Genomic DNA, 9,637 nt, shown 5'->3' with positions numbered 1-9,637 from the left:
AAAAATCACATGTAGTGAAGCGTTGCTAAATGAGAAGTGGTTGAGTTTCTCATCAACACAAATCAATGAGACGCTCTATGAGTCTGACGAGTCAGTACGCTTCATGCTGAATGCTCTCATGTACCATGGTTACATCACTGACACTTCATGTAGTGTGTGTGTGTGTGTGTGTGTGTGTGTGTGTAAAGAATTTTACTGTAAACACCCCTTGTTTTAACAGCATCCAGACATTTTAGTCTCCTCAACTCCGGACCACTTGCTTGCACACTTGAAGGACTGAACAAGTGTATTTGTCAGAGGCCTGCTGAGGCTTTCAGTCACTGTAGAAACTGTAAGAAGACTCTTCCTGTTGGGCTCTTTGATAGGAATGAAAGCGAATCAAGGGTCAAACCATTTGAATACAAACCACAATTCTGCTCCAAAACATGTACAAAGAATACGTTTTGCTGGATGAAACATTTTGTATTTTTAGAACAGATTCTTATCAGAGCGCCTCTTCCAGACCGCACTGAGTGAACTCTGACACAAGAACACATTTCTCTGATTTCAAATCTGTTTCATTGAGAAAGCTGACTCCTTTTTAGTTTAAAAAAAAAAAATGTCATCAAGAAAAGGCAGACAAGGAAATTTAAACATTGGAGATTTTAGTTCACTTCCATATAAAAAGCACACATACTGTACAGTAAGCAAACACATACCTGCCAGCATTTCAACTGTGTTTCTTCACTAATATCTTAATTAAAACTGTTTTCATAAGCAAAAGGTGCTTCAGGAGACTGAGTTACAAAGGAAGCTGTTTTTTTTTTATATCCAGTCTCCTAACTGACCATCCAGTATATACACAGACTGTATAAATAAAAGTTGTACAAAGAATAAATTAGGGTGAAATCCTGTACTGTACAAACTACTTCACGGTGGGAAAAAGAGCTTTCTGTTCAATAGACTGCAGACATTAGTTAAAGAAAGACGTACTGTTCCTCCTAAAGCACATCTATATAAATAAAGAACTGGTAAGAAGTCGAGCTTTAGGTATTTTCCATCTCTCCTCTGTTCATCCAGACAGTCTGCATATGGCTGTTATTAGTTCTTGGCCTGTAATTCACAGATTTTCATAGACGCTGTGATCGCAAAGGGGCAACAGAGTCTTAGTAGAATAGGTAGGACACCCTGTTACGTTTTTAAACTAAACTATGACAAAGTGCACTCAGTAGGAAAAATAAACTGACACAAGACACATTCACAACTCTGGTCAATATCATGGGACAGAAAAAATACCATGCTCCACAAAACAATAAAAATGACACCAAACTACTTGGAACAAATGTTTTACACTGACATGTCCGATAAAGGGGGGATGGACTGGTCTTAACCAGTACTGATTCTAATAACAGACTAACACACACTTTAACAAATATATGAACAGTATTTTCTCTTGCTGAAGCCAAGGAAACGCTCATCATTTCTTCTTTAATCTGGCTGTTTTCATCCGCCCTTCACATTTTAAGTTGATTTAAATGGTGAAATCAATATCGAAACTTCCACCTAGATTCACTTAATAAGTCTGTTACTGGAAACAGCAGGGGTCATAGATTTCTATACACTTGCTTTGAGGCTAATTCAGCCAGCAACAAAATTGGCTCTTTCCAGAAATATTTTCCTTCTATGTGATCAGGCCTGTAGAAAGCTGTTTAAATGTGAAAACAATTAAGACGTCCCTTTTTTTCCCTGCTTTTTAACAAACTAAGAATGTATTTTCTTGCGATTGGCGGCTGTTGCCAACACTCGTTTTAATGAAATCGTAGCTGTGGCCTTTCCAAGTCCTTATGAACTTGTCATACTAGACCCCTGCCAATCAGAAAGGGACGAATCGCTCCAGTGAGCCACTGACGACTATGGGAATTTCCGATGATGGGACATGGTTTAACAGTCTCAGTCACGTCCTGCCAGTGGATACTGCTTGGCTCCGAACAGCGAGAACCTCAACTATCAGCTTTTTTAGGTCTTCAGTGCAATTAAAGAAAAATTACACATGGAAACAAACCATGAACCCAAATGGAAAAATGGAACCCATGTGTCTTTGCTGTAATTATAAAGTCAAAACTGTTCTTTAACATCTCTGATTTATAAAGAGAAACTCCAAAGCCACATGGAGAGCCCATTAAGCTGCCATACACAAAAAAACATTTCTGGTTTAGTATAACACTGTGGAGTAGTGCATTAGAAAACAACACAGCAGTTCAGAAAGCTCCCACAGAAACCTCTTCTGGAACCTCTGTGTCACACTGTCAGACATTCATGAGCCTCAGTTTCGGCAACATTTGGAGCCAAACTCTGAGCTTTGATTGGACATGTAAGTGTATGAGTTTGATTAGAGAATGTCCCCACATGTGTTTTATGTTACACGCTCTGGGGGGATTACCAGAGAGCGGTCCAGCAATTAATCCCCCTCCGCCGAGCGCTCTTACTTCCTGGGGAGCAGCGCTGCCAGTCTCTGCTTCTTAATGGGTAGGAAGTGGATCTCCTGTGAGCTGACCTTCTTCAGTTTGATAGCTCTGTTTTTGGGGACCTTTTTAAGTGGGTCATTGGGGTCGTGCTGCTCCCCCTGGGACGCCGACGGGACTCCGTAGAGCTGCTGCAGAGACGCCCCCTGGCTGCCGTCCCGTTTGATGGAGAAGTTCTTGGTGGAGACTCCCGAAAGGCCTTTTATCTTTCCGCACAGGATGGCGGGGATCGCATCCTTCACAGAGACGATGACCTTGGCCGTCTGCGATGTGCTGACTATCTCCAGGTTTCCGGCCCCGCTGAGAGACGCCTCCTGACCCAGAGAGCTAGACCCACCGGCACTGCTGTCAACCACCCACTTGTGCTGCCGGCTGAACTCCAGTGAAGCCAGACTGCCCAGGAGTTTGGAATCTAAACTCTGAGTGCATTCAACACCCAGAGACAATGAAGTGCCACTCATATCCTGACTGGACTGGAAAGCTAATTCTCTGTCTCGTCCTGGCGAGCCGCTGGAGCTACATGACTGAACACACTTTTTCCTTACAACAGGCACTGACAAGTCAAGCACGCTGTCCTGCTGCAGGCTGGGGTATTCCTGTTTTGGTTCAACCGGACATGCCCTGACAGAAAGATCTAAAGCCTGTCCTTCATCTTGAGGAAGTGAGGATGGGGACACATTTTGTGGCTTGAATGGTGGCACGCATCTGCTTGAAGACAACGAAGGAGAGGTAGTATCTTTTGGAGAAGTCTGAGTGCTTTTACTGACAGTGCAAACTGGTTTTGGCATGTTCCCCTTCGAGTCCTCAGTCTGGGGGACAGGGATAGGAATGGGGAGAGGGACGGGCAGAGGCACTGGCAGGGGGATGATGACGGGGTAGGGGACTAGAAGTGTGGCAGGAGGGACTAACGGGGCCAGAGGGGAGGTGTAGGGAGGTGTGAGGGGAGGAAGGGGGAAGAAGGTAGAGCCAGGTGACTGACAGGTCGATGAACCCGCCTGGGAAGGGAAGAGGTCCTGCAAGATGGCTGCAAAAGCTGGATTCTGGAGGAGAGAGAGCAGGCTAGCATCCTGCGCCTGTCCCGCTGACTTCTGGTCAACAACTGGAGGTAAACCAAACGTCAACGGATTCTGACACAGGACGCTGTTCTGGAGCGGCAGCTGAGGACAGTTATTGGTCTGAGGAATTACAGAAGGACTCATGTGCTGGATGACCTGCTGATCCAAGACCAGGGGAAGTGAAACAGGGCTTTGGCTCGTTATCAAATACGGTGCTGCCCCCATTTGGCCGAGCTGAGGCCCGGCTGCTCCGGCCATCTGGAGGTGAATGGGCAGCATCAGTGGGCTCTCTCCCAGACACACTGGGTGCAGCACAGTTGTGGCGACTTTAAGCGACACACCTCCCGGAGTTTCAGCGGCGGGCGTCACCACAGACTGCGCGGGAGGCTCCACCAGGCTAGAGAGCCCGCCTTTACTCAGTCCTGTCGCGCCGCCGTCACAGGGGTCGGCAGAATTGAGTGGAGTTTCTCGATCCTCCACTTTACTGGTGATTTCTCTTCCTCCCACCTCAGAGCTGCGCATATCAGTCTGCGGCTGTGTCATGTTTCCAGACACATCATCACTGCCCTCCATAATTCAGCTTGAAGAGTCAATCAAAATATTCATCAAGTGTTAGTGACGGGTCTCATCCATTATTCTTCTAGGCAGCCCTGAAACACAGGAAACAGTTTTTACTGCTCTGCAGTAGTTTCAACAATTTATTATAAGATGGAAAATCTTACACATACACAAAACTCTACACAGGACTGAAGAATTCCCTGGAATTTGTCCTCCAAACAGTACCATCTGAAGGACATGTGCTCCATGTCGTTTCTAATACAGCTCAGGAATCACTACTGTTAGGAAAATAATCATAAAAATATTCCATAAAATTAAGACCGTTAAGAGCATAAAACTGTGGGAATTGCGAGAGGCAGAAGAATAATATATTTTCTATGGGTATAGCTCAAAAAAACTCCTACACAAGTTCCTACATTTGCCATAATGCAAACTGCGTAAGGCCACAACGCCAGTATGTAACCTTGTTTGTGGCTTTCTGTTTTAATTTTTGTCAAACCCAATCTGAGATAACCCCGATGACATCACTCCGACATCATCGAGGTCATTTTCTCAGATTTGACGAAGCTGCTCCAAAGCCACGGAGATTATACATCGTTTTTCACAGGCTGTGAAGAACCCCCCTGTAACCTGACAATGACATGAGAAATTGGTGGAGTACCCCTTCATATAAAGTCCAACAAATAGGACCAGTTCCTCCACGTTTTCTCAGTGGTAGTAGCTTCTCACGGATGGAAAATCTCTCCCACAGTGGGAAAACTAAAATATAAAGTTGAAATGTATTATTTGGCTTTATTGTTCACTCCAAACAAAAACTACAGTAGAAGAGAGAGAGAACGAGGAGATTTAGAGCCACTGTAAAATAGCACAGGAAACTGAGACTGGGGAAACAACCCAGGCTGTCTGTCCCAATAATCTCCAGCTGTTACTGTAATTAAAATTAATAGGTAAACAGAGACTGATTTAACATGAAGGTAATGACACACTATTTGGTTGTTTTAATGAATGTCTTGTGTAAACTAGTAAATAGGTAGCAAGTAATTTGAAAATGTAACCACTGGGAAATCGTGATGGTTTCTGGCATTTTGTAAACCAAATGATTAATCAATGAATCGAGAAAATAACCGGCAGGTTCATAGAATACAAAAAACACTGATCACCTGCTTCCTAAACTTGCGGACTCTTACAGAACTGGTCTCCCTGAGGACCCCCAGTCTACATAGAAGAGGTTACACAGGAGGGGGCAACCCAGTTTATCATTGATCGGCTATCCATCTATTGATCTATTAATCAATCTATCTATCATCCTAGGACAGCATCCCAGTGGTCGACGTGCTTTTACAAACCCACTGTGTGTTTGCCTCCCTCATCACTACATGACACCTCCACACAACATGTCCCGCCTGCACTGGCTGTCGACCCTCATCCATCCGTAGTGATAAAGCATCCCTTGGGTGCCTGGAAATACAATGCATCCAATGTCAGCGAGGTCAATTATTTATCCTGATGGGAGCACTAAGGATAATGTTCAGGTCTAGGGAAGGGGGAAACTTTAAATAACCTGAAACATAAAAGTAAGCCCTACCTTTTAAGTGAAAACTCAATTAAATGCACACATGCAGTTCCAATTTTCTAGCAAAAGCGTGACATTTTTTTCTCTCTCTCTCTCTCCGAAGCCTTCATGTGGTGTCGGGTTGCCTCAGTGAGCAGCGAGGAGGAGCCTTCTATCCCCCCAGGCTGGTTTTATATTGTTCTGTAGCATAGATGAGACATTGTAACAGGGCTCTGATGGATTACACGGAGGATTCTACAGCCAGACGGGCGGCCGATAACCTTGTCGCCGTTTGACACATGGGAAAGGTCTAGGAAGTGTGTCCGCCCAGGGAATACAAAAACAAGAACCCAACAGAAGATTTGGTGTATTTATAGCTTGAAGCGCCTGTGGCTCTCCCCCTGTCTTTTCCTGACACAGTATAGAGTTGACTTCAAAGAGGAAGGTGTTGGTTCTCTGACTAACGGGCTGGCAGTCATGGCAGTCTATATGCATGTAATAGACTTATGTACCACACATGCTGCTTTGTCCTCATAAGGAAGACTCAGTCTGAAAGTCATGGGACTCGAGCCAGACAGAGAGGACTTGGACAAACTGTTGACACAAGAATCCAAGCAAAGGCATGGGCATACATTAGTCTTACACACATAAACTGCTTGCATACATGAGAAAGACTGTTGCCAAAGATTGTTTTCTTATTAGCGTTAGTACCACACTTTTCTTTTTTATTATTTTCTCTTAAAAAAAAAATGGAAAATTGGATCTATTGTCCTCAAATTAAGATTTAAGGATCTATTCTATTTTTCCACCATTTTGATGCTGCGGTCTCACTTGCATTCCATGAAGTTTGAGGCAAGACATTTCCTGCTTGATAACATGGTCATAAGGTCTGTGACACGATAAGGCCTCACTGACCAATATGAAAGAAGTCTTTCTCGGTTTTGACTCTCCTACTGTCAAAAACTGTAATAGCTTGGCCGGACTGTGCACAGAATGAGGAAAATAACCCAGATAAAGCCCTCTATTGAACTGTTCCTCTCAGGGTGAAATGGCTTTTTATGCTTCAACTTTATGTTTTATGAGAGGAAATAATAAAAATAATTTTAGTTGGTATTACTCTGATCCCTCAGATCGGGTGACCTGATGCTAAACCGTAATCACCACCAGGGTGACATGTTGTTGGGCTACCCTCCCGCTAGAAAACAGCTCCCCGCTCCACCTCCTCCTCACTTGAATCATGTGAGTACAATGTCAAATGCCACAGACAAAGAAGGAAGTTTAACCAGCAAATTCTAGAGTGAGCCAAAGCACATAGAGGCCATGTTCATCTTTTCCCTTGACACTGTGGCTTTTTCTTTGTTTCTGTGTTATCACAGAGAGAGACAGTCAAAGGAAGATGTCACATAAGCATCAATAAAAAACTCTTTGATTCTTGCCGATGTTCCTTTTTACCTTTTTTTTTTGTTTTTAGTTAAAGTCAACTTAAATAACCCACGGCAAACTGCAAGGATGACTTGCTACCAGTTACTCCAGCTAACTCTTACACCTCTTAAACAGTCTGAACACACCAGTGCAAAACTCTACACGTTCAGAATATAGGCGCTGAGAATTATCAGAAAATTAAATACGACCTTCTTTCCATAAATGGCTTTCGGTTAAACTCATTAATCTTCCTAAATCCAGCTTGTTAACACCGTTAGAGTTCCCCATCTCCACATGATGATAGATTGTAAAGGATACAAATAGCACCAGTGTAATGCAGTTTTCATGATATATGAGCTAATGTAAGAAACATGCAACACAAACAAACCTGCAATCCTCTCGTGGAATGAACACACAGTGTTTTTCTAAAGCTGATAAGACCAACGACACGTCTAAAGCCGTTCCAAACTCTCACACATCATCTGTTAGAGGTTTGTGTTCACTAACCAGTAACAGCTAATTGTTTAAATAGGCAAGAAGAGACCTAACAGAGAGCCAAATAAAATCCCTCCCCTGTCCCGGTTACTGTAATGATTTCCACATTTCCTTTTTTTGGTCTCCTTGCCCCATTGATGGAATGTGCGCCATACTAAGTCAATAGCAGGGAGAAAACAACAACGCCTTAACTTAAATTGCGTTAAACTGCACTACAGTCCAAATACATTACAGGGACTAGTCTCTTTCATTGCGCCTTCCTTTTCATGGGTTTAATCTAGAGTTTATACCAGGGGGAACAAAGCAACGGGGGAAGGATGGAGCATGGCTGATGATCTAAAGGTCATCGCCCTCAACACCCCTCCGCTCCAATAGCCAATTACATCTCATTAGAGAGACACATGGAGCCTCGTCATGAGCTTCACATCCTTGGACTGATGCACACTGCTCTCACATCAGTGCAGATTATCTTTTATTCAGCCAGCTATCCCTCCAGCTGATCTCCTACATGCCAGAGTAATAGTCAAATTTGATGAATAATTTAACAATTCTAATTCATACAATTGTAATAGTCATCACTGTGATCACTGGGTGACAACTAGTCACTGTTAGATTGGGAAACTTAATTTTATCATCCCTGAATGTTTAACCAAACATACATGCTCACACCACATGGCCAAGTATTGTTGTGTATATTAGCAAAAAGGTGGTTGCACGGGACACCATGACTACAAATGTTAGGAAATAGCAATAGTATATCCGCAATTTCCCTCATTCTACATTAGAAATTAGGTTAGAACCATTCTAAATTAGAAAGCATACAATAATTTCCTGCTGTGAATAAACCCACCATAAAGATACATATGTGGGCGGGTCTGCTGAAGCTTAGGCGTCTTTATACCATTGCTAAAATTCGTTATTTTTTCTTTTTACCACTTCTGTCAGTGCACATGTGACAGGACACCAACATAAGCGAATTCCCTGGCGATTAAAGCCGAGGCTGCTACCGCAGGCCCTGACCGTGACCCGATCGGGTTCATCTCAGGATATTTTTCTTTCTCTCCTCGCTGATAACATTTTTGTTTTCCTACAGACGCCGTTACCGTCCTCCCAGACAGATATGTGTCTGGTCCCTGAGCAAGCCGAAGGTTCGCCATGAAGAGGGGGGCTGCGCGCTGTGTATGCGCTCGTCTCCCACACATCACACGGCAGTAACGTGAGGGGCTGAGGGCGCGTGAGGCTCCGCTGCCATTAAAACGCTAATGTATGGCACAGAGAGGGGTCCTCGCGCTAAATAATATCCCGGTCTTTCCAAAGTTCCCGTTCCACTGGCGTACATTAAAAAAAAAAAATAAAAAAAACAAAAACAGTTCACGCTGTCAGACGGTACGCGTTATTCACGATACAAGCTAGCTGCGCACATCGCCTCTGACACTGGAGGAAGAGGGGAAAAAAAAAAAAAGCTTAAATACGCTGTAAAGCCGAGGCCCTGAAACTAGCTAAATAATTCCCAGTTAATCAACGTGCTAATGTTAAAACGAATTAATGTTTCCGCGTGTTAGCGACGTAAGAAATCAGAAAAGCCTTGGCTCAGCCTGTTCCATCCTCTTTCCTTTAATGCAATTCCTTTTCTGTAAAATTCCAGTTTTGCAACAAACACCGGCATGTACTCACCGCTCCAGCAGCATTAGCAGCTTTCCAAGCCGCCCGCCAGCTCTCGGTTATCAATGAATGAGACCCTTAATACTTGAAAATAAATAGATACGGCTGCTATTTATCTCATCATTGCGGTCCAGTCGTAGCGACTACAGACAGAAGCTGCGCACGCAGCGTCTTCAGCGGGTCCTCCCACCCCCTCCTCCCCTCCACAAAGGGACGGATGAAAAAAAAAAAAAAAAAAAAAAGAAAAAGAAATAAATTAACGGGAGAATTTGACAGTAAGCAGTCTAAATAAATAATGATATACGCCAAAATTAAAAAAAATATTTTTTTGAATCCCCGATATAGTTGACAAAATACTTAATTTTGAATGACGTAATTTCGTTTCATGACAT

At 43.5% G+C, this 9,637-nt stretch overlaps 1 protein-coding gene across 1 annotated transcript; it reads right to left on the bottom strand.

Moving 5' to 3' along the window:
- Positions 1-627: 627 nt before the first annotated feature.
- On the bottom strand, positions 628-9,381 carry zmp:0000001174 (retinoic acid-induced protein 2). The gene is made up of 2 exons (XM_040129517.1): positions 9,258-9,381; positions 628-4,206 (listed from the first exon to the last, which is right to left on the bottom strand). The coding sequence occupies exon 2, from the start codon at positions 4,127-4,129 to the stop codon at positions 2,462-2,464; it is 1,668 nt and encodes a 555-aa protein (XP_039985451.1). The 5' UTR covers positions 4,130-4,206; positions 9,258-9,381; the 3' UTR covers positions 628-2,461.
- Between the last annotated feature and the right edge of the window lie 256 nt (positions 9,382-9,637).

This window comes from Xiphias gladius, chromosome 6, assembly GCF_016859285.1.
Source record: "Xiphias gladius isolate SHS-SW01 ecotype Sanya breed wild chromosome 6, ASM1685928v1, whole genome shotgun sequence".
Classification (NCBI taxonomy): domain Eukaryota; kingdom Metazoa; phylum Chordata; class Actinopteri; order Istiophoriformes; family Xiphiidae; genus Xiphias; species Xiphias gladius.
This window is presented reverse-complemented; position numbering and strand designations above follow the sequence as displayed.